This window comes from Jaculus jaculus, chromosome 2, assembly GCF_020740685.1.
Source record: "Jaculus jaculus isolate mJacJac1 chromosome 2, mJacJac1.mat.Y.cur, whole genome shotgun sequence".
NCBI classification, from domain to species: domain Eukaryota; kingdom Metazoa; phylum Chordata; class Mammalia; order Rodentia; family Dipodidae; genus Jaculus; species Jaculus jaculus.
In genome coordinates this window covers 82,156,574-82,182,991 of record NC_059103.1, presented here as the reverse complement: position 1 = coordinate 82,182,991, position 26,418 = coordinate 82,156,574, and the positions used below count along the sequence as shown (strand labels likewise).

General features: G+C 39.1%; 1 protein-coding gene across 1 annotated transcript in view; it reads right to left on the bottom strand.

Moving 5' to 3' along the window:
* The window catches only part of Tnip3 (TNFAIP3 interacting protein 3), an 88,549-nt gene that overhangs the window by 22,604 nt on the left and 39,527 nt on the right, over nt 1-26,418 (bottom strand). The window contains exons 6-10 of the mRNA XM_045143520.1: nt 25,869-25,989; nt 10,701-10,775; nt 6,992-7,057; nt 5,220-5,321; nt 2,046-2,174 (exon numbers count right to left, since the gene is read on the bottom strand). Coding sequence (XP_044999455.1) covers nt 2,046-2,174; nt 5,220-5,321; nt 6,992-7,057; nt 10,701-10,775; nt 25,869-25,989 — 493 coding nt within the window. The remainder of the gene's footprint in view (nt 1-2,045; nt 2,175-5,219; nt 5,322-6,991; nt 7,058-10,700; nt 10,776-25,868; nt 25,990-26,418) is intronic.

Here is a 26,418-nt window from a genome sequence, read left to right as displayed (position 1 = left end):
GTGTGTTTGTGTGTGCATACACATGTTGCTGTGTGTAAGTGTAAGTGTGTGGATGACACAGAGTATATGTGGAGGTCAGAGGTCAGAGCACAACTTTGGGTGTCAGTCTTAGAACTTGTTTCAAGCAGAATCTCTCATTGTTCACCAATGCATTCATCAGGCTAGCTGGCAGAACAGCTTCCAGGTTCTCACCCTGTTTCTGCCTGTTGTCTCTCAGCAAGTCTGCACTGGAATCACACCCACCAATGTGTCCAGCTTCATGTGCATTCTGGAGGTCCAACCTAGGTACTCATTTGCATGACCAAAACTTTATTGACTTAGCCATCTCCTCAACCCTATTTTTCTAGATTTTAAAGGAGGACGTGTAACTACAAACACAGTTTCCATAAAAATAAAATGTTTATATGGACATGACAATATCTAGTGTCTTTGTATCCTTATAACTACATACAGGAAAATGAAGAGAATACATATAAAAAAAACCCTTACAATGTGGAGTTGGAAACTGCAAGGTTTCAAATATATGTTCAATTATCCTTACTTGCTCTGTGAAAGAGCTTTCCAGCAGAGAATAAAAGAAAAAGATAACACATTTCCCTGAAATTTTATGCTTCAATATTTTCTTTCACTTCAAAGATAAAACACATTGTATAAGAATGAAGTCAACCTTTGCCTTCCTATTTTCTATAGAAGAATTATTTCCATTATTTCCATTACAAATAGACCTAATACAGCATCACATTTATAAGTATCCTGTCAACTACAGAAACATGGACGTGACCCTGGTGGTCCTCAAATAATATCTCTGAAGATTAATTGGCGTATAATCCAAAGTCAAGAGATTGAGCATGTGTTAAAAGCCTGTCAGAGGGCTGGAGAGATGGCTTGGCAGTTACGACACTTTCCTGTGAAGCCTAAGGACCTAGGTTTGATTCTCCAGGACCCATATAAGCCAGATGCACATGGCACATGTGTATGGAGTTTGTTTGAAGTGATTAGAGGCCCTGGGACACCCATTTTCTCTCCCTATTTTTTTCCCCTCTCTCTTTCTGTCATAAATAAATAAATACTTAAAAAAACAGACACCATTTTCTGCTATAGGAGAGAATTTCTGCTACTCTTATCTTGACTTATCTAGCTGCATTTTGATGTAACTCTAGAATCAAATTTGCATTTCAGCATTCCCATGTTTTATCTGTACTCCCATGTTTTCCCTTGGAAAAATCAATTGTAAGAACTTTGTACATTTTGTTCATCTAGTATTCCTTTTCCATAGGAAATTAGGAAGTAGTCTGTTACAATATATGTACACATGTGCATGGACACACACAGACTGCTGGGTGTGGTGGCACATGCTGCAATCCCAGCACTCAGAAGGCTGAAATAGGAAGATAGAAGAGAGTTCAAGGCCAGCTTAGGCTACAGAGTGACTTCCAGTTGGGCCTGGGTTAGAGTGAGACCCTGTTTCTAAAAGCCAACACACATACACACACAACCACACAAATTCATCATCCTCCTATATCAATTCACATTGGCTCATCTGGAGTTAAGTTTGGGTATTAAGCCACTTGCATGTTCCTTAAAGTCCTGACTTTTTCTCTGTTTGGAAGGGGGACATACCAGCATTGAATTTATCATTGAGCATGCTTCCATGTGTAGTGCATCTCACCCCAGCCCTACAGTGATAATTTTAAAGAGCAGCTTGTTTCCTCAGGAAGCTTTTGTGGTTGACCAAGAGATACGGTATTGCTCACAAACACCCACCTGCTCTGCTTGGTTCTTTAAAAAGGGGCTCTGACTGACTTTGATAATTTCTCTTCATTCTTCCTTTACATATCATTCTTTGCAAGGACATTAACTTCGTAAAGTGTCCTTAGCAAAATAAGGCTGCAAGATGGAGATGGAGAGATTTGTAAACTATAGAGAACATCCTGAGCCAGGCAAGGCAGGAGCGCTCTGCAGCCTAGATTCTGTGTGACCCAGAAGGAATACTGCTCGGCAGCAGGAAACCATTCAGATGTCCCATGCTTAACCTGATCTGATACCTTGTTCAGGCGCTTTATTTCACATTCGTAATGTTCCTTCTTTTTATTTGTCAGAGCATTCTTTTCCTTCAAAAGCTTATTCTCTTTCTTCAATTCTTCTAATTCTTCATTTAGGCTTTCTTTTTCCTTCTGAAGTAAAGTGCAAGAAAACAAGACCCAAGTCAAAAATTATTAAAGGAGATGATACTGCAGGTAGGAATCCCAATAGATTAGCTTTTGTTGGAAGATAAAGGGGTCATCCACCCCAAAAATATACTACAAACAAGACCTGCAAGACTTTCTCTAAAAGTTCCATTTGAATAATACATTTTGGGTATAAGGTAGGGTTAGGACTGACCATATTTTTAAATTTATGTTTATTTTATTTTATGTATACACACACACACACACACAAACACATATACATATGAAGAGAGAGAGAGAGAGAGAGAGAGAGAGAGAGAGAGAGAATGGGTATGCCAGGGCATCTATACACTGCCAACAAACTCCAGACACAGGCATCACCTTGTGCATCTGGCTTATGTGGGTTCTGTGGAATCAAACCTGAGTCCTTTGGCTTTGTAGGCACATGTCTAAACTGCTAAGCCATCTCTTCAGCCCTGAACATATTTTCTTTTATCAAAACCTGCTAGAACTTCATAAAACTCTGCTGTCCCTGGGGGACTGGAATCAAAATTCCCAACTTCATATTCAATGGTTCAATAAATAGATCTAATTCCTACTACTAATGATGGATAAAGAACTGGATAAAACAATTGAAAGTAATAAAAAAATAAAGTCATAGCAACAAAGTGATGCCATTTAAAAACCCAATCTGTACCAATATAAAATAGAGGCAAGGGGAAGGAAATAAGGTTCAAGCAAACGAGAACCATACTCTAAGCACAGCACTGCTATGATTGTCATTTTTAAAAGGAGGAAATCCACCATACCAACAGCCATCATGCCTCCACATTTAGACGATCACCAACATTGTGTTGTTATAACTAGGTGTAGGACAATTTCATAGATAATGATGGGCTTCTGATTGAGGCAGTATGTCTCCCATCTCTTCATATTATGTAGCAGATAGCAACATTCTATGCAGAAAATGGGGTTCTTAATGAGATTTCAGGCTAGTAAACACTGCAGAATATATGTAACTCAAGATGGGAAATAGCTAATATGTACATTATGGTATGTTATTTTCATCAAATCCTAATAAAATGACTATATTTAAGAAATGCACTGTAAACAAAGCATTTTCATTAAAAGAGGAAACGTTTCTATTTGCTCCTATTTAAATAGGATGACTTTATACACTTAGAAAATTAGTCAATCAATTTCTAACTTAGCATAGTTTAAAAAATTCAATAAAAAAGAACATGATCCCAATGCATGAGAGTAAATTACTAAAATTCCTGACCAAGGCATAAGTGGAAAAGAAAATGCTAACCTCTGTTTCCTGGCTTGCCACCACAAAGTCCCTCACACGGTAGGGAAGGCTACACTTACAGGTGTTTTAACCGTCCTGTAGGAGAAAAGACATTCTAAAGAAAGAAACTGCTGCTCTTTCCTTTGGCTACTGAGAAGATGATCCCAAGGAATTAGAAGTTCCCTAGGCATCCCATGCTGAGACAAGGCGAAGGTTGGGGCTCTTGTGTCAGCCAAAACTTAGTTCCCAGGAAGAGATTTCACACCATTCAATCTTACAGGAGAGATTGGAGCTTGAAATAGTGATGGGTTAGTGGGGCAGGACCACACCTTAACCAGGACTGTGTAGTTATACACTCACTTGCCTTCTATTTAAACCTAAACCTCATTCAGTACCCCAAGATGGGATTGGAAGGAGGGGTTCACTGGGCCTCTCTATTTGCTCCTCTTCCCAACATGGCCACATTGAATATATCTCCTTTCTCTACCTTTCACAATTACTTATCTCTTTAATTGACCTATTGACCTATTGAGAATGCTGAGCCTAACTTACTGAGGTCATCAGGAACCCCAGGCTTGTACAATAAAAGCTCTGGGAATAGTATTGTATGCTGACTTTTGACATCTTCTTAAGATTTGTGCATGCTTGAAAGTATTGTCAATACCTCAATGGGTTAGTTAAAAGACATCACCAATGAAAGTATTTGTACTTGTCTTTTCCTTGGCAAAATTAAAAAAGAGGTCATAACAACTTAATATTCTTTTCCAGTTTCCAACATAGCCACGTAATGTAGTACAATGACTGAAAGTAAAGCCAGGAAGAAAAAGAGCCATGAGGCAGGCAAAACTGCCTTCTTACTGTCCTCTGCCGGCCTCTAGTACTCCACAAAGACTGAAAAATTCAGATATGGGAAGACTGGATTCAAGTCCCCTTTAACAGAAAGTACATCCACCTAAAGTCTTCACACCTCAGCTTTTCCATCTTTAACATGGAAAAGGCAGTAGAAAGCACAGAAATTAAAATGAGAAATTGAGAGCAAGGGCTTTTTAAATCTTAGGTGCACCTCTGGAATCCTAGCATTTGGGAGGCTGAGATCAGAACATCACTCGTTCAAGGTCAGCCAGTTCAAGGCCAGCAGGGAGATCCAGGGAGTGAGACCTTCTGTCTACAAATCAAACAAAATACCTTTCCGATAAAATGTTACATATCTTATAATTAAAAAGTAATACCCACTCCTTTAATCCCAGCACTTGAAAGGCAAAGGTAGGAGGATCGCCATGTGTTAAAAACCACCCTGTGACTATTACATGGCAGCCTTGGTTAGAGTGAGACTCTATCTTGAAAAACCAAAGTAAATAAATGAGTAAATAAAAATATTTTAAAAATCTATTTGGAATATTCTGTAAACAGAAAAGTTACATATAGAAATTAAAAGGTGTTGCGTTAGTATGCTGATGCATCACTACTCACAGTAGGAAAAGCAAAACTAACAGAAAACCCGTTTTTGTTTTTGTTTTTGTTTTTTTTTTTTCCCCCTGGGCTGAAATGCCCTACAGCGCTCTCACCCAGTCCAGGGGCGCTTTGAGGTTAGAAGACAAACTACCACTGTCAGCAGCGCAGGGCACTGGGAAGACGTGCATCCCTCCACCCACCTCCCTTCCCATCTCCTTCTCGGGTTCCAGGACTGGCTCAGCGGGAGATGATTTCCTCCAAAGCCTAGTCTGCTCGCGCCCTCCCCTCCTTGTCGCGTGCTGAGTCACCTCGCGCCGCGGGTCGCCTGGGCTCTGACCAGGCCTTTGCTCCTTCTCCAGGGTGCGCAGGACGCCTTCTGCTACTGCCAGTTTCGTTTTCAGCTCGGAGACCTGAGGAAGCAGATCAGACACAGATGCAGACACTACTTTTCCCATCAACCCACGCAGCCCGGTATTCACTGTGCCCCGTGTGCTTGGGATAAATTCTACTTCCATCTCCTCCAAAGTGGAGCAACATGTTGCGTTTTTGTTGTTGTTGTTGTTTTGGTTTTGTTTTTCAAGGTAGGGTCTCACTCTAGCCCAGGCTGACCTGGAATTCACTCTATAGTCTCAGGGTGGCCTCAAACTCACAGTGATCCTCCTACCTCTGTCCCCTGAGTGCAGGGATTAAAGATGTGCGCCACCACGCTCATCTTGGGTTTTGAAAGGAGCTTGCTTGGCTGCATGGCGGAGAACCACACAGCTTGTACTCCCCAACCCGTACCCCCGCCCCCACGCCCCATTTCTCTGAAGCACTCCATTCAGAGCGACGGAAGAGCCAGGGCACTGTAGCGCTACTTGTGTTTGGGGCTCTCAAGAGATGCCTTGCCTGCAATTAGGAACACCACCAGGGCCTTGGGTCTGCTGCTCTTGACCTTTAACCTCCTCTTAGCTGACAAATTAGTTTTGAGAGTGTCTAGAGTCCAGTAAGGGAACCTTACTGAGGGAAGTAGGGACTAGGGTAGAGGGGGAGACTCCAGAGATTAACATATTGCAGAATGATGGGAACGGGAGAAGACTGGGAAAATCTCCCCAGCTTTTGCCCAGAAATAACACAACTTGTAAAAAGTATGCATAATATGTTTAAATGTCCTAGAAGAGGTGTGGGGGTGGAGAAGCCCCTATCACAGGCTGTTGAAACCAGCTTTGGCTCAGTTCCAAGTTTGTCTATTTCTCCAAATCAATACATTACCTTCTATCCTGAAAACTAGGTATGTGCAAAACTGATGAGACCCAAGGACCAGAAAACCGGTGATGGCCCCTGCCTGGGACCAGCCCTGCGTACACCTCATCCAATACATTAAAGATGCTTCTTCTGACCTGGGAATTAGACTCCTCCTTAACACGTGTGCCACACTCCCTTCAGAAAATCAGGATGAACATTATATTTGAGGTCACTGTCCACAGTTTGGACATCCAAACTGTCCCAGCATGAATACCACAAGGTCACCCTGGGGGGAACATTGTCTTTCCTCATCTAAGTTGAATACTTCTCAGTAACAAAATGGGGAAGAATATGGAAGTTCTGTTCTATTACTTGTGGTCAGGTTTCTTAATTCTGAATTATTTAGGAGAACTTACTTTCTCTCTTCTCTCTTTTTGAAGAAGAATGCTTTGAAATAATGATTGGACTTTTAACCTCTTACAGGAACTTTTCTCCAAAAAGTTCCTTTGTTTACAGAGAAGGGGATGGGGCATTTCTCTTCTGACTTTATCTATGGAAGCTTCTGATGCTGACCCTGTGGGAGACCACCACCTCCACCACATCCTCATGGATTTGACACTCAATAAAACCTGTGTTTGTGAATGCCAGAAGCAGGGGCCCAGCTGAGTAAAGCAGGATATCCAGGCAGATATCATGGGACATCTCTGGAGCTGGGCTCCAAGCAATGAATCTGCAGAACCCAGAAGCAAACAATGCACTTTCCCCTCCAGAAAACCTCTCTGTAGTGGGGTTAATGAGTTTTCACATACTTGGCCCTACCAAGAATGGGGAAAAGCCCAACTCGACAGGAGCTTACCTTTGTTTTATAAAACTCTTTCATACTTCTAAACTGCTGATCCCATTGCTGGTTAACTTCCAGGAGCTGAAATGATGAAAATGTAGTGAATCAGCACAAGGTTTCTGCCCATTTTGGATTTTGGGAAACATGAATCACTTTTTGAGGTTACTGAACATTTAGAAGTCATGGATGAAGACCATATTCCTTCCAGAAACTTTTGCATGGGCTGGCACAATTTTGAGGCAGGGTAGAAAGACAAGGAAAATTATGGGGACAAGGAAGTGAGAGGACCCCTCCCCCCAGAACGTGGTTGTGGTTGAACCCCCTTGCCAGCTGAATCAGGAATTGCAGCACAAGTCATCAAGCTTGCTGTCGGGGTGCCTACAAGGAGACAGGGACCCTTTTGTGCAGAAGGCCAAGTTCATATGCAGCTTTCCTTTCCTGGCAGTAAGCCTGCAGTTTCCTAGGAATCTCACTGGAAATCATGTCTTTTGTCAGACATGACTTACATCTCATGCTTCTTCTTATCAAATTACAATCGAACACAAGGTACCTACAGAGCCACTCTATAATCTCACTTATCAAAGAGAAAAGCATTTCTTAGTTTTTAAATATTTATTTCTATTTGAGTGACAGTGAATGCATTTGTCAAGGCTCCAGCCACTGCAAACAAACCCCACATACATGTGTCGCTGGCTTAGGTGGGTACTGGGGAATCAATCTAGGATCGTTAGGCTTTTCAGGCAAGCATATCAGCCACTAAGCCATCTCTCCAGCCCAAGGGAAAATATTTCTTGGCAATGCCTTGAGTTGTAACTAGAGCCACCAAAATGGTATCTATGGCTGTTACTAGGCCTTAGGTGCCCGTCTTCTGTAGAAAGCACATCCACAGCCACACTCACACCCACACACACTCACATTATCCTATGACCATACCCACACCCTCACACACTGACCCCCACTAATGTCCACACTCCCACTCACATTCACACACACACTCATGCTCATACTCACCCACACTCACACCCAAGCTCACGCTCACACTTAAACCCACACTCACAACTGCACCATCCACACTCACACCCAAACCCAAGTTCACACTCACACCCACACTCACACCTATACCACCCACACCCACACTACCACATCTGTGCTTATATTACGTACCTACACCCACACCCACACCCACCTCCACACTCACACTCATATACCCACACCCACACTCATCACTTTCACACTCATCCACACTGTGGTGGTTTGATTCAGGTGTCCCCCATAAACAGGATTTCTGGATGCTAGCTACCCAGCAGATGGCAATTTGCAATTAAAGCCTCCTGGAGGCAGTGTATTGTTGGGTGCAGGCTTATGGGTGTTATAGCCAGTTTCACATTGCCAGTGTTTGGCACACTCTCCTGTTGCTATTGTCCACCTTATGTTTGCCAGTGGGTGATGTCCACCCTCTGCTCATGCCATCATTTCCCCTGCCATCGTGGAGAAGCCAAACTAAACCTCTTTTATTCCCACAAGCTGCTCTTGGTTGGGTAATTTCTACCAGTAATGCAAACCTGACTGCAACACACATTCACCCACCCACATCTGTACTTTCTAGAGTGTCTCATTCTTTCCTGAGTGCTACTCTTCATATTAACTTCTATGTGTAAATCTTGTTAAACTTTCTTTTTAATAAGCTCTTAACTGTGGGTAATATCGCTCATTCTGAAGGACTGAGCCTTTAGAGTCCCTGAGGGCTAAGCAGCCTCCTCGGGCTGCTGGCCCACATCCTGGGCTGTGCTCTTGCTACACTGTTACTGACATTCTCAGTGGGAAGGCTTTAACCTTTCCATAACTGTTCACAGATGAAACACAGTAAGGCTCAGGTGTTGGCTGGCCACTTTATCAGGAACTTTAAATTTTCATCCACTTTGTTAAACTCAAGAAGAACCTGATTTTAAAAAAAACTGCAAGTTTTGAATTTTTATAAGAATTATTACTGGCAAGAAGACATTTCCAAACTTTTCAATTTGTTCTGCATGTTTGTTATGATAATTATGACGAATTGTTAGTACAGCATTCTCAAAGAATTTATCTTAAAGCCCAAATCCTTAATTGGTAATTTTCTTGCAGTAATGTGCTTTAGGAGACTGTAATATTTGCATACAGATGCTCAGGGAATGAACACCAACTTTTTGAATATAGATTTTCAGAATAATAGTCACAAGATGCTATTTAGAAATATTTTAACCTGCAAACACTTTAAGCATTTCAAAACCTTTCAATAATTAGAAGAAAGAAACACCACGCTGACTGCTGTTGGTATTCTGTGAATGGAAATTTCAATTTCCTACATTAAAATAAATTCCACCAATGTGGGACAAACACCAAGAAGATAATCACAATGACAAAATCAAAACAAAAGAAAATAAAACAAAACAAATAAACTAATTCAGAGTGGCACTTATCAGTTAACTCTTATAGTGGAATGAGATATAGTATACAGCTATTGTATTGTTCTATAACAATACCCCATCCATCACCATTTAGGGATAACATTCTTATGCATTATTCTGTAATGGTTCAGTAATTTACCAGAAGAGAATAGTCTATGAAGTATCAAAGAGGTACCAATAAAAGAACATGAAATATACTATGCAGAAATGGAAACAGATAACATGTAGTAATATAACTGTTCTACTTTTCACTTCCTGCTCTGTCAAGAAGAGTCAAGAGGCTATAGCACCCATTAAACAAGCAGTGTAATTAGCTGTATTGAGGAAGGCAAGTATAGGGATAGCTTGGAAACCAATCGTACCTCTTCTTAACCCCCATTTCCTTATAGGACAACACCCAGTCGTTCTCCTCCTATGGGTAATTTGTGGACAAGCATGTTCTGGTAGAAGGAGAGATAAGAAAAGCCACCTTAAACCAGTGTTGGATGTAAGCCAATGAAGGCCAAACTGTCCTTGAAGTGACCAAACAGGAAAAACTTCTATTTACTATTTCATGTATATGCAAGACAGTGTTTACATATATGTAAAGTTATGGGATATGAAGACCTTGCAGGTCCAGAACACCCTTGGGCATATGTTAGCCTTTCTGTCCATCAGAGTAAAGGTCCATGCCATTCCTACACATAGGGATTGGCTCTCATCATTTCACCTAAACACATGTGTTCACTCAAGTCCTAAGTCTCTTGTCTATGCTTTTAAACACAATTTTAATAAACTCATACATTCACAGGTGCCACACAGCTTTGTCTAATGAGCTATTCATGATACAAAGAAACTGAACATTGTATTCCCAGATACCCCAAGACTTCCTCTGGCAACAGTCTCTGTTAACTCCTATTTAGAAACAAACTTTTCTTCTAAATCTATGCTCTTTAATCTCTATGAATGTGAACCCTCAACTCAGGAAGTTAATGCTCTTGCATTAACTGCTGAAAGCTTTTTGCAACTTAAGTTTCAAGGTGTTTCATTTGTGAGGTCACTCGTGATAAGCTCATATGGTCCATGTGGAAATATCAAAATTTTGAAACATTAGTATCATAATTATCACATTTATGATTTTGTCATTTTTCATTTGTTATTTTACAAACATAGTTACAAAGATATTTTATCTCAAAATAGTTCATTCAGTCTTCTAGAAATTTACTAACAGTAATAAGACTCTGAAGGAAACACTCTTGTGATTAATGCATGAACAGGTGGCTTTAATATTTCTAAATTACCTCTTTTCTCTGCTTTTCCAAGCACCTTATCTTTTGTTCAAGAGATTTCGTCAAGTTCTTTCTTGATAGGGAACTCTTCAATTTAAAAAGAAAAAAGATTAAGATTAAGCAATCTATAAAATTAGCAGAAGAACTGTTGCTCTGTAAACCCTGTGCATTTAGGTAAATTGTACCTTAAGGTTTCTAAAATTTGTCACCTTGAGAAAAGAGAATGTATAACTCTGTGGTGGTACATGAATCAATGGCATGAATAAAGTCCTTGGGTTCAATGTGTTTATCACAGTGGCATGCTGATGTATGAGCGTAATATTTGATTTAATATTTTAATTTGTTATTAAAATAGTTCATTAATAACTTATAACCAAACAAAACCATCACATGTAATTAACATGCACTAACTTGACTCTGAAAGTACAATAAACTAACTATCCCTTATGATCATGACATAGTATGCTATAGAAATGAACAAAGCTTATCTGGCCATATGCAAGTTCACTGGCCTTATGAATAAAGCCATTTGAGTACAAGTTTAGATTATTAATAAATTTTGGGCATAATGAAAAAGATGATAAGTTTTCTCGTCAGTTATTTTCTGTTAGGGATGGGGATACTCATTCAAATAAAGCAAGAGAGTTCTGAAAACTGCCTGCTATATGGCTAACTAGACCAGCAACATTCAGTTCTAGAAAGGACTATTTTTCCATTATACCTGAACAGATCTCTTAATATCTCATCTGAGTAACTATATAATACAATAAATTGGGTTATAAGTGTGTGGGGGGGATTATGTGTTCTTCTTCAGGTTCAATAGTTCCTGTGGATAATGAGAAAATATATCAAAGTATGTTGATCTTCATCAGGGGTATTGCGAAGTGATTTTTTCTTTTTTTTTGTAGTCATGATGGGATTTCAAAGGCTTTCTTCAGTAGAAATTATTTAGAAGACTGTATTTTTCTATCATATTTATGTGCCATCACATTAGAGTTGATGATACTTTATACCTGTATGTATGTTATTCTCAGTTTTTTAAACTTCTTTTAATTTTGAGTCATGTTGAATCAAGACCACATTTCAATGCCAAAACTTAAGGGACAGTATCTTTGGTTTTGAAATTGGACTTTCTCCTTTGGAGGAAGACCTCAAAGAGACCAAACCCATTCTTGATTAAAGCTGATCAAACATGAATAATCTTTGATCTAGAAAAGACTATAGATCAGCATGTTCTGAACTCTGCAAAGCAAAGGGATGGTGAGGCTGTGTTTTAGACTAGTGGTGTTCTCTCCAAAATCACATCAACCTCACCAGTGAACGTGGGGAACACAGAACACTTGCACCCTGCATTCTTGACTAGCCTTAGGTAACCAGGGTTCCTGCAAAAATTCATTATCTTCCCATCCTATATCATACTTGGAAATGTTAACTTTAGATTCGCAGAAGTCCTCCTCTAGGGCTAGAGAGATGGCTTAGCCATTAAGGCACTTGCCTGTGAAGCCTAAGGACCCAGGTTCTATCCTCCATGTCTCACATAAGCCAGGTGCACATGGTGGTGCATGCATCTGGAGTTCATTTGCAGTGGCTAGAGATCCTAGTGTACACATTCTCTCTTTTCCCCCTCCCCCTATGTCTCTTATAAATAAATAAAAATTTTAAAAAAACACTTAAAATCCTCCTTTATTTGTGATGTGGACAATAATATGGGACTAGCAACCATCTGTCAATCCTTACCTCTGATAATCCAGATGTGGAGCAAAAAGACAATTTTTTTTTCTTGACTCATAAATAATCTTCTCTAGCAAAAAATTAAAATACTTTCACTCTGGATTTTTATTTTATAAATAGAAAAACACTAAGTCTTCAATAAAACTGATTAGTAACTGTAGGAATACTAACTTCTGAAATTCAAAAAAAATACTGCATTATAATTGGGGTATGTAAATAATAAGAATAGTTTATAAGACATAAATGTAGCATCAAGGATTCTATAGAGACTAAAACACATTCTGTCATAGTTTTCATGTCTTTGGTGTATGTAAAAATGAAGAAATAACAACCAAATATGAAGGTATTTGTATATGGGGCAACTTTCCAAGTGTATTTATTTTACTTTTCAATAACTAATGAAAGCATCTGAAACTGTAGTAAATGTAAAGGTGTTTAAGTCATTGGACTCTAGTAAGACCTTCTTATAGATTCCCTCTGAGCCATTTTCTATAATTATTTCCTATTATATACACTCTTGTTCAACATACCTGGGTATTTCTCTTTCTAACACAACATCTGTATCAACATCAAATATATTAAAATGGTGATATTACCAAATTAAATATCTGAATGATCATAAAAAAACCTCCACATAGTTTCTCATTATATTTTGATTAACTCTTTTAAAAATTAAGGAAACACTTTAATTAATAAATTAGCTCAAAGAGAAAAATTTATTGTAGTAACTGGACACCATAGTATCAATTGTGAGGATGTAAATATTTTGCTATGCATAGTCTATTTCTGTATGTTTCTTTCTAACCACATAATTATAGTAGTGTTGTTAGATGTTACATGGAACCAAACTCCTGTAATTCAAAAGAAAAAAATATTTAGCAAGTAGAGTTTGGGAGTTTAAAAGTATTTGGAAAAATTAGTCCTGTCATTTTATTACAAAAGATCTATACACCAGTGTGTTTCAAGTCAATGTGATAGTCACCTGACTACTTCCATGTCAAATAATACTGCTTAATAACAACAATGTCTTAGAGAAGGCAAAGCAACCATCAATGTTCTTTCCAATTGTAATACCGACCGCTTGGACGTTGGATTCGGCCAGCTCACTCCCAGACACTTCTCCTTACCTCTGTGTGTTCTGCATAGGTCTCTGCAGTGTTCACTCCAGCTGTGCTCTCTGAAGACATGGAAGCTGCTTGTCTGTGAGTCTTGTAAAGCAGAAAGATAGAAAGAATTCTCTTGTGGTGTCTTTTAGGATGGGAAAAAAAAACACTCAAAATTTGAGGGGTGAGAATATCCACACCATGGTTAATTCATTTTTATAAAACAATGACAATAAAGTTTCATTAAAATGGAGGCAAAGTGACTTTGTATGTCAATTCCACTGAATAAAGGTACAAGAACAGAAACTGATTTTATTCACTTCCATGTAATAGGGATTTCCCAGGATGTCTCAAGGAGCCAGGCAGTGACTAAGATATGGGCCAGTTAGGCTTGTATGTAAATTGTCATTCTTCCTTTACTGGTAGTTTCTCCCACTGGAGGAGGAAGTCACAACCACAGAAAGGCTAGGGAAACCTACTTTTTCCTCAGCAGACCAACCTCCAAGAATCTATTGTATTTCCCAGAGCAATTATGTAACTGTTAACTTTTTGAGTACTTGATTTCATATTTTCCTGCAGGCCTGCTTTTCTGGCAATGTCTTCTAAATGTGAGTTTAGCTGTGTAGAACATAATGAGCCATGCATAATCCTGAAAGTGCTACCAATTATCATAGAAATAAAGCAGAAATTAATTTATTACAATGAAAAGCAAGCATTGCTTGCAAATCAAATTTTCTGTATTGCCAGAAAGGTTAAACTTCATTCTCTGATTATGAACATCCTTTCTATAGGTCAAGTCTAGAGTTTTAAAATTTGGTTAAATAACTCAATCTTTTTTGCTATAATATTTTAGCTTTAATTGGTGTGCTTTTGTCATGTTACAGGCTTTTTAGGTAATGTTGCACTAGGTAAGTACTGGGCATAAAAATGTAGAAATGACATATACTCAGAGCTATACCAGTGAATTGTGACATCTGGGCTTGGAGGACTGTGGTGGTGGTGGTGGGAACTCAAAGAAGGGAAGGGAAGGAAAGAATGTGTTTCTGAAAGGAAAAGAAAATCAGTTAAGTCTAATCTTTCATGGAGATAACAGGATACTAGGATAAAGCCTAAAACTCTAGAAATGCAAATCCTTTAAGGAAAGTAAATGAATAAAATGTGATTTTCCTCCTTACTAGTCCCCTTTCCACCTTCTGACTTCCCTTCTTACTCTCCCTCTTCATCTGACTTCCCCTCTCCTTACTATCCCTTGTCACATCACTTTTCCCCGAACTCCTGACATCCTGAATTACCTCCAAATCCTGAGATGAGTCATGCTGTCTACAACCCTGTGCCCTTGAATATCTCCCTTGTTAGGCTCGTCCATTAGCATATTGACCACACAATCTGTCTAATACCTCTTTTGCCTCTAATCTTATCTTCTATCCAGTCAGGTAGAAGCATTACAAGCCTTACAATTGTGCATTTCTATGTTCCTTTATTCATCTTTGTATTCTTCATACCCGAGCACTGGCAAAATGCTTAACACATTTTGCTGAATGAAAAAATTGATAAACAGATATCTGTACTCTATATTGAGGACTTTTCCTAAGTATATGTATTTACTACCTGCTATTTTCTCTACCTCAAATTTTCCTTTCTTTAATTATTATTAATGTATCATGTTGGGACCCTCCTTCCCCTCGCCGCCACCCCCATTCCATTGGGACACTCCTCAGTGGGGTTGCAGGTATTCTCTATGGGGTTGTGTTTATGCAGTGTAGGAGCAGTAGTCAGTTATTTTTGTGGGGAGAGAATGCTTCTGGGCATGATGTCTCAATCTCTGGCTTTTATAATCTTTCTGCTCCTCCTTCCACAAAATTTCCTGGGCCATGGTGGGTGAGTTTTAAGTCTACTTCAGTGATGAGCTCTTAGGAGCTGCTGGATCTTTGCCTTGGTAGGTGTTGAATATCCTCAGAGTCTGTCTCCTACACCCTGGTGCTGAAGGTATGCATAAATGAAAAGGAATATTTCCTTAAAGAATTATCCTCTACCTCCCCAATTGCAGGTGAGAATCGTATTGTTCATTTAGAATTGTAAAAGTGATAGTTATGACACACATGTTCACTTTAAGAGTTAGAAGCATACTTTAGGGGACAGATTTTCTGAAGAGTGATACTTTATTAACACTAATATCTGTTCATCAAAAATGAATCTGGGGCTGGAGAGATGGCTTAGCTGTTAAAGGTGCTTGCTTGCAAACCCTAATAGCCCTGGGTTTGAATTGCCAGTACCCACATAAAAGCCAGATGCACAAAATGGTCCATGTGTCTGGAGTTCATTTGCATTGGCAGGAGGCCCTGGAATGCCTGTTCTCATTCTCTCATTTATTCTCTCTCTCTTTTTCTCTCTGTCCTTGCAAATAAAAATTAAAATACATTTAAAAATTTTTAATGTAATAACAATTTTCTTCCAAAATACACACATATACCCCCTGTACACCCCCCCCAAACAATAGTTGTATATAATTCCAAGTCCCCTTCAGATTTATCTTTGTATTAGTTCATAGTAATGCAGTAGGCATGGCAACATTAACCCGGTAAAATGGCTTGAAAGCAAACCTCCTTGTCAGGACAGACTGTTCTTGGCAGTTGTAGTTTCTGGGGTTTCTCCTGTAAGAATTCTTGATAAATAAATACTCATTGTTAAATATGATGGCTTCTATCCTGTGGGACTCTTATAACTTTACAATTCTCATCACAAGTCATTTGCCTCTTCACCTATGACGATTAATAACAAACAGGTTTACTATTAACCTGAAAGCTATATGTACGAATAAACATTTTTTCTAGAGGACACTACATTTCAATTTAGGAAAATGTAACTTTCAATAATAGGTCAGCCACAGGAATAAACAGATTATTTTCTAAGATGAAAACCTTTTTTACCTTGCCCTACACCTCTCCCAGGTGATGCATATTTTAGGATTCCAGCTGTTAGTCAACTTTTGTTTCAGGAGAACTCTCACTAGCAAAATAACTATATATATATATATATATAAATGTAGATACAAAGTTATATACCTATTTATATAAAAAACTGGACAGTAAATGAAAGAAAGTGGTTATGTTATAGGGACAATGAACCAATAGGAGTTCAGAGGTGAGAGAACTCATTCTCAAGCTTTCAGTATGGAAGGATTTGAGGTTCTCTCTGAGCCTTGAAGAGCAGATAAGATTTGACAGATTTTAAAAGCTGAGATGTACAGTTGTAAAGGAAACAACTTAAACATTACACAGGAAAGGTTATAATGAGCCTATCTTCTGGTAAAAGCATTATTTATTTATTTATTTGAGACAGAGAGAGAAAGAGACAGGCAGAGAGTAAGTATGGGCATGGCAGGGCCTCTTTCCACTATAAAACAAACTCCAGATGCATGAGCCACCTTGTGGATCTGGCTTTATGAGGGTACTGGGGAATCAAACCTGGGCCATTAGTTTTTTTTTTTAAAGAAAGCACTTTTAACCACTGAGTAATCTTCTCCAGCCCTAATGAGTCCATCTTAATTAGAATAGGGTTCAAGTGGTTTCACAAGTAAAATTATGTAAGGCTTTCAATATCAGATTAAGAGCTTTTCATCTTACATCACAGGTCATAGGGAGCTACTGATGACATGTAGTTATATTATCTACTAACAATACAGGTTATTAGGTAGTAGCAAAATCAATATTTAAAATATCTAACAGCTCATGGCCATCAAAACATCTAACAACCAGTTCACAGGAACTCAGAGTTGATAACACAGGGAATCAAGAAACCTCTGCCTGATTGCCAGCTTGTCATGTCTATAGGGATGTTCCAAGTTTCCTCTGTCTCCATATGTCTTACACCTACTTCCCATATTAACTAATGAAATGTTTTATTATTCAGATTAAAAAAATCTCAGGGTTATATTTGGCTTCTATTTTATTGCACTCTATATTAAATTTCTATGAATATTTTATAGGTTCTTTGACCCCCAAAGCAATAGCTTCTCATTGCCATAAGAGCTTGAAGAATTTTCAGGTTAATGATTAAGTGGCAATGAGGCATGCCATTTAAAAATTTGTTCAAAAGAAGAGGTTAAATGTTTGCTTCTTGTCTTAATCACAGGAACTTTTTAAGAATGTGCCTGTTCTCTGACTCCTTTTCATTTACTAGACCCATTATTCACTTGTTATGTGACCTTGTGCAAGATACCCAGCAAGTCATCATGACCTCCCTGCCAGATACTTAACTCCATTCTCAGTACAGAAGTTATGAGGCTTTTAAATATTACTTCTTGTGACTCCTCTGCTTAGATCCTCTCAGTGGCATCCTATATGACTTTGAAAAACATCAAAATTCCTTTTTAAAATTAATTTTTTAATGTTAGATGAAAATAATATGGTTACTTGGGGGCAATTTCACACACACACACACACACACACACACACACATATATATGTATATATATATATATATATATATATATATATATATATATACACATACATACATATACATATACATATATATATGTATATATATATATATATATATATATATTTATCTGTCATTTTAATTTGTTATTTATCATCCTCTCACATTGCCCTCTCCAGGTCTCTGTTCCTCCATCTTGCTGTCCCCTTTCCTCCATACAAAGAGTCCTCTCTTCTGCTTTATCGTCACATGGATTCCCTTGTTCCTTTCTGCTCCTTAGGATCTTTTCTTTTCCTTGCATGGTTTCCTTTGTACTTTTATGACATGTGCATGTATTTGTATGCACACACATCAATTTAAAACTAGATTCTGCATATGAGCCAAAACATACATTATTTATGTTTCTGAGTCTGGCTTATTTTTCTTAACATAATGATTTTCAAGTCCATCATTTTCCCATAAATGTCACAACTTCAATTTTATGTCTGATTCAAATTATATTGTTTTCCTTTTTTAAAAAAATTAAAAATAGAAAAAATAGATAGAAAGAGGCAGAGTGAGCAAGAACAAGAGAGAGAATGGGCACACCAGGGTCTTTAGTCACTGCAAACTCCAGACATATGCACCACTTTGTGTATTTGGCTTTACCTGGGTACTGGGGAATTAAACCTTGGTCCTTTGGCTTTGCAGGCAAGTGCCTTAACTGATAAGCCATCTCTCCAGCCCAAGAACCACATTTTCTTTACCCATATATCTGCTGGTGGACTTCTAGGCTGCTTCCTTTTCTTAATTATTGTGAATACTATAGCAATAAACACAGATGTGCAAGTACCTTTGTGCTCTGAGAGCTTAGTGTCCTTCAGGTATATGCCTAGGAGTGATATAGCTAGATCATATGACAATTCTATTATTAGGTCTTTTTAAATGCCTGGTAGTGAATGAATTTATTAGATACTTCCAAAGTACAGAATTTTGTTTTTTCTGAAGGTAGGATAAATGGTAACACAAAAATGCACTGTTGTCCTAGGCAGGACAGCAGTGCAGGGAGGGAAGGAGAAAAAGAGAAAGGGAGAAAGGAAAGAGTGGAGGGAACAAAGCATGGATATGTAGTGATACTTGGCAACTCCTTCGCAGTCTGGTCTGAACTGGCCCCTGGGTCTCAGTGTGGAGAACATCAATGGCATTTACAGGACCACTGGAAGCAGGTGAGATGTGTAGCCCTGAAATTTCTAGAATACCCCACTCTGATCTTGGAAGTGAGAAAGGAAAGAGTCATCTCTGAGTATGAATAGGAAATGGAGAAATAGAAGTTATGCTTCCCATTGGTGTGTCTTGGCCAAGGTGCCATGACACATCTCCCATTTCAGGATGGACTGGGAAGAGCTGGCTAAGTGTTACTGATATTTTATCCCCCAGTCCAGAAAAGGACTGAGGGCCAGAGACTATGGATACTGCTTTTGAGAACAGAGGCTTCGCATGAGGGGAGGGTCCTTGGGTTGGTTACTTGCAGGTTTGTCTTGTCCGGGTTTGTCCTATTTGGGGGGCGTGTCCTCCAGACCCTTGGATCCTGATGTTCCATAGCCTGAGTCGCAATGCTAAAATCCCCAATAGTACTGAATTCTCCTTCTGTCTGGAGGCTGATCCTATGACAATATGGCTTCTAGTTCCTTCTCAAAGAAGTGTCTCTTGGAAGCTACAAGTCCAGGATCCACAACAAAATCGGTGTTGAAGTTCCTGGAAACCTGCCATTCTAATCTCTTCCTGGCTCTGTGGTATCTCAGCATCTTCTCTTCTAGCCTACCTCTGCCTGTATGCGCTTTACACTGTCTTTGTGAGTTAAGGATGTTTGTTGGCTGTCTTTGATGAGGCTCATCAGAAAGAATATGATGGTGAGACTGCAATGTTTGAGGGAGTTGCTGCAGGTGAGCAGAGTGCCACCTTCATTGCCCTTAGTTGATATTTTCATGTTGAATGTAATGGACGTGATCTAGGAAGCCACATTGTGAGAATAAGGTGCTCTCTGCTCCATCAAGGAAGGAAGGTTCTTCCCATGTAAGGCCTCTTCTCTGGGCTTCCTGATGGTGACTTGGCCCAGGATACCCCCAGCCATGGGACTGAGGATACCCCTCCTCTGCACCAGCTTTGCCCCTGGGATCAGTTATTGCTCCGACATGGATACCTGATCCAACCCCACCCTTCTCTCCAGCATCTTCTCAGACTCATTGGCATTCTCTAGAGCTAGCACCTTCTCTGTAGCAATCTCTCTACTGGCACTGGTGTCTTCGAGGACATGACTGTCTTCTCAGGGACCTGAGACCTCTCTCAGGCATTATTTCATGGAACTGACTTCTCCTGGTTGCCTCTCTTCTTGGTCATGGATGCCTTCTTTGTGGCCAGTCCCTTCGCTAAGATTTGAGCTTTCTCTAAGCCAGGTCTCTTGAAGGGGGGAGGTGGTGAAATCTTGCTCAGCACAAGGGGTTTCTTTGAGAGGGGGACTTTGGCACATCCCTGGCCTCCTCAGGAAGGCTCTTTGATTCTGCTTCTGGTGCTCAGGGAACCCTTCTTCCTGCCTTCTCCCCACCCAGCTGCTCCCAGCAGTGGTGAGGCAGGGCTTTAGTTCCTTCTTAGTAAGGAGGAGCTGCTGTGCGGGGGGAGGGGGGGTCTGTTAAAAATAAGAACTGTCCCTTTTTCCTCTAGCTTCTCTGTTATGGAAGACCCCGGTAGCCTCTACCACCTGCCTTCTGTGCCTTTTCTCCTGTCTTGTTCTGAAGATGGTTTAGTCCTTGGATTTGGAGGGTGGGTGTAGTGGCTCTGGTGTCTCTATTTCCTCCAGCTCCATGGCCGCTCATTGGCCCGCTGGGCTCCATTGGTGATGAACCTGGGAGACTTCCGGTCTGTGGTTGAACTCAGGAAGCAGTGCTGCCAGCCTTTGTGCTCCTGTGCCTCCTGCCCCCCAGAAGTCCTCTGCTGGGCCACGCTGGGGAAGGAGGCAAGGGTCAGTATAGTCCCTTTTCCTTTCTAGTCCCCATGAGCCTCGTTTCACTGGAGTTTGGGGACAAACCAATTTCAGAGCAGCGTGAGGACCAGAGGTCAGTGAAGGTATCCTCTGGTTCAGGAAGAAGAGCTGCTGTGATAAGGATCTACTTTTAGATTTTGATGGAGCCCCTAAACTGAGCTCCATAGAGGATGCACCAGCTTACATCCAACCAGCAATGAGTAAGGGTTCTTCCTTCCCTACATCTTGATCAGTATTTGTTGCAGTTTGTTTTCTTGATGATTGCCATTCTGACTGAAATTACTTGAAGCAAACTTCCCATGCATTATCACAGCATTTCTCGGTGCTTGGATCATGCACACAGTTTTTTTCTTTTTTCTTTTTTTAATGAGTACAAATTAAGTAATTATCTTTTGGTTACCAGTAGTTTATGGAATTTCGCCATATTAGTATTTTTCAGTGGTCCACAGAGTGGCAAAATTTTCTAGAATTGAGCTGTTCTCTCCTCTGTTTTGGACCCACTGTGTTTTGTGACATAGCCACACACATTTTATGAACCTTTCTCTCAAAAGCTTTGCAATCTTCTTGAAAGTGGGTTAATAGTTAACATTTTAGCATTGCGAGCCAATAAAATAGTCAGTTATATTAACAAAGTAGCATTATATAGAATAACATACATTTCTGTGAAATGAATCTGTTCTTGTGTGAGTTTCTTGCAGGATTTCATACTCTCCTCTGCTTCTTAGGATACAGTATGTTCCCAGGGGTACACAGAATTGCTTATAAACTGGAAATGAGAAACTAGGAGTGTCAAAAAATTTTAATGATATCATCCTTCCATGTATAAATTCATGTTGTAGGTGAATCTCACTTTTTCATATTCTGACTTCTGTTCACCAACATACTATCTCAACAACTCTCCCACAGTATTTATTTTCACATTGATGGAGTTCCCTGTGTTCATCATCAGTGCTTTTCTGTTTCCTTTGTTTTGTTTTGCAGTAATTCTCTTTCTTTCTTTCTTTGTTTTTTTTTTTTGTTAACAGTAGTTGAAAAAAGGGAACTTAACATTTGTCTCAGATCTCATTAAATCATATCTCTTATAATCAGCCATATCCTTCCCATCTTGAGAAGTTATAAAACAATTTCTAGCTCCTGGCAAAGGAGTGTACCTTATTTTTCTTGTGCTGGCTTCATTTGAAGAAAACCAGAGCCCTCCACAGCCCCTTGGCCACTGGCTCACCCTTGTCTTACCTACATAAAAATTTTCTTGTATTCTTTTCAGTTCTGTCACTGTCACACAAGAGCATAAAGGTATCTGGTTTGTTCTGAGTAAAGGAGTTCCTTCTGTGGAGTATTGTTGCACAAACAGTAATTGAATAGATTTCACTGGGGATGAAACTGTGCTTACTCAAGGAATAAAATATTTGAAGAAACCTCTGGGGGATAATTGAAGAAGATACACGGAGTTCTAGCAGGATAAAGAATGAAGAATCTCACAGACTGTTCTTTGAGAGGTTGGTTACTCTAGGGAAAGAGTAAAGCCACAATTGCTTGAATAAAGTGTGTTGGTGCTCTTTGATCCAGAAAGGATGATGACAACATCCTTTCTGACACTGGCTTGAGCTCTGGCCTACTTCCCAAACAGCTAACATGAGGGAGGGAGAGTTCTAAGGATATGGTTGTTGTGAATGTAGTTCCACTATCACACTTGAAATCAGAAAAATTGTTTATTGCTGATGTCTTTAGAAAAAAATCAATGTTGTGATATTTTATACCTTCATGTCATACTTTGTAGACCAGCTTCAAGAAGCCCATGACTAGAAGAAAAAATAAAACAAATAGATGCACAAATAATTATAAAGTTCAAGTGATAAAGCCTATGAATGAAGATAAGATAATTAAATCTTTACAGTGATGCAAGGAGAGGGATGTTTAATGTTGTGTGGTAATAGAGAGGGTGGTTAAAGATTCCCTGAAAGATCTGAACTGGCATGCAGTAGTTTATCCAGTAAGTAAGGAGATGAGAGTTTCCGTAAAAAGTAACAAGGGAAATATATGGCATATGTTACTTCATGGTCTCCCAAAGGGTTATAGAGTGACGTTTTTGAGAAACAGAAGAACTTAGGATAAATTATGAGAAGTGAAAGAAAATGCAGCATTGCAACACAAATAAATATGCATGAGCATGGTTTCATACTCTCACATTAGAAATACATATGCATGAGCAGGGTTTCGTATCCTCATGTTAAGACTTCAGAATTTTGTGGATTTAGGCAATAATTTTAATTTTTTTTCTTGAAAATGAGGATAAACATGACCTTGTTTTATGCTTTTATGGCAATCAAGTTGTTAGCTAATATTAGATGCCCCCCCCCTCAGTTCATATAATGAAATGGCTTTTGATGTTACATTAGCAAGCTCTGTGGATATAGCATAAAGGAAAAGGAGCAAAGTCTCTAGATGTTCTGAAGGTCAATTGGCAATAGCCTTGGGAGACCTGAGGATACGGAAAGATGACACTATGCGGAGAATGCCGACACCAGGAACTGTGCAGCATGGTGGACCTGAGAAATCTAGGGTTTTGCCTAAATTTAGGTGATCATAAGACATTGGAGGAAGGCTGCATTACTGAATAGTGTCGGTGACACATGAGAGGATGAGTATAGCATAAAACTCCGTGTCCCCTGAACTGATTGAGGAAGAGGTTACTAGTTAGTTTGATGATAGGATGCCTTGGATGCTGCGATAAGTATGCTCAACTCTCATGTGTAACAGTGAGATACAGCATTATCCATAAATAATGTGTGGACTCATTTATGTTTAAAATTTCATATTATCATGTGGTGATAAGGAACTGAAGATACAGAATCTCCAACACTGTTTTGTAATTACTTATAACATAAGTGGTGTTTCTTATAAAAATTATACTCAGCTATTTTTGTTCATCTTTAGTGTTTCTCTCTGTATCCAATGACCATTTTATAACTTGCCAAGTTTCTGTGAACTTCCTCAATTACTGTCTTTGTAGATGTCATTGCTTCATACTTCACAAGTCAGTTAGAAAACATCAGCTAACAATTCACAGACCATTGCCTGGCAATGTGGAATGCAGATGAATAAGCAAATTTCATCAGTGAGTTGATAGGGAAGTAGTATCTCAGAGGACAGAACTTTCTGTTAAGTTCATAAAGTAGACAGAACTTGGCACCATTAGGTTGATAGTGATCTGAATGAACAGCATAGCAAGGAAGTTAGTCATAGGCAAATGAGAAGCCCAGGGTGATAACCAGAGAACAAAGCTAACTGGAGGAGATAAAAGTGATCATTATGAAATTTATTTCTTGGATGAAATGATAAGGTCACAGGAGAAAACCACATATTGTCTGGCAGGAATAAGTTCTGGGAGTTGGAGTATGTAGAGAAGAAGGAAGGACAGGCTGAGAGAAGCCATTTCTGAATCCTAAAAATTGGCAAATATTCATTGGTAACTTTTCAAATAAGAACTGACTTTCAAAACTGAAGTGAGGTATAACCAAGAAGAAACTGTCTCTATACACATCAATACTATATTGATTTCAACAAAGGGATGGTTAATCTTCACTGTCAACCTATGGGAGACTAGTCATCCAGAAGGCAAATCTCCAGGCACATTCACATTAGGTTAATTGAGATGGGAAGACCCACCATAAATGTGAACACCACTATTCCGTGGGCTGTGGTCTCAGAATGGCTGGAAATGAGGAACAGTGCTGAGCCTCAGATTTCCTCTTTCTCTGCTTCCTGGCTGAGTGCAGAGGGACCAGCTTCTCCATGCTCTGCCACCGCACCTTCCCCGCCACGATAAACCTTGAACTGTGAGCTGAAACAGCCCCCCCCCCCTTCCTGAAGTTGCTTCTTGTTAGGTATTTTGTCACAGCAATGAGAAAAGTGCCTAATACAACATAAATAAAAGAAGTTTTAGGAATAATGGTAATTGAATAAGAGAGAGCCCAAATATGGAGATTCTGCTCCCTACAAGTGGTACAACCACTGGTGATTTCAGAATTAGGTTTATGAATAGTTGTGCCTGAAGGTTATACAATTCTGAGAATTTTTCAAAAGCAAAAGATACAAATTTCTGGATGAGAATTGGCTAAAACAGTAAATATTGGTTTATATGAGTTAAAACTCCATAGCAAATGTCTTTACATGCTTTTATAGTCTTCTTTTTGTGCTAATCCATGGGCATTTTGTATATTGTCCATGAATTATTTTAGTAAAAGCTGAAGTTATTTCTAAATCAAAACCTAAATTATTTAATACTTTATTACCAGCCATGATCTGAAGTGTTCTCACAGTGGATATGATATTATCACTGAAGCTGGTTTCTAACTAGAGCACTGCTTAGCAGCTGAAGGTTTCAGGGTGCAGAAAAGGAACTATGTTCACTTATACACAGACTATATAAATACCTTCAAATAAAGGAAATTAAAAGCCAAACAACTCCATTCATCCATAAGGCTTTTTTTTTCCCTTAAAAGTAATGAAAAATGCAAAAAAGAGAAAATTCAAAAATCCTAAATTCCAAATAAACAAAGACATGAGTGGTGCTAATTTCAATAAACTGGGTAACCTCCTCCAAAAATGCCATTGCTGTGTCAAGTCTTCTTTCGAGTAGAGGAGCTTTTTCTTGCTCTCTTGTCATCCCAGCTATAGGATGTGACCTGGAAGGAGCCTTCTGCTGAAACAATGTCTCAGCAGTAAGAAGTGGCTATAAGCAAGGGTTTATATGGTTCATTTTGTCCTCTTAGCGACTGAGGTCGTATATGACTGACTAGAATTGATTTGTGGACTATCTCCATAAATTAATCTTGTGAACAAGCTGTCAAGTGTGTGTTGAGATAAAGCAGAAAGAATATGTTTCCTTACCTCTAGAGAACAGGACTCTCTGTGACTCTGCATGGCCTCTGGGGTGACCCCATGGGGATCAGGAGCAATATTTTTCTTAATCAAAATCTGGATTTTATTATCCAGCTCCATGCTTTCACACCTGTCCAGAAGGACACCAGAATGTCACATAAAACAAATGCAATTAAAAACTGTTAAGGCGGTGTGAATGTATGGATGACATGACAGTATTATTTGAGTAACTCTCTGGAAGCACCAAACTCTATTTTGATTTTCTTCATCCATGCTGTCAGAACATATGAAAAGAATTTCAGGGCTTATTTTCAATTAACTATGTATGTATACAAAGCAATAATATATAGGCAAGATTAGGGGTTTTCAGTCTGTTAACAATGACAAGATTTGAGCACTCACAGAAATTAGGTACTTTCATGTATTTTCTTACCAACGGGCATAACAAACCACTATAGTACTCATTACTGTTATATGATAACTTGCCTATAGGAAGTTTACAAGCACATGAAATCAAACTAAAAACACTGGTAGAACAGTATCAAAGCCAGATCTTTGG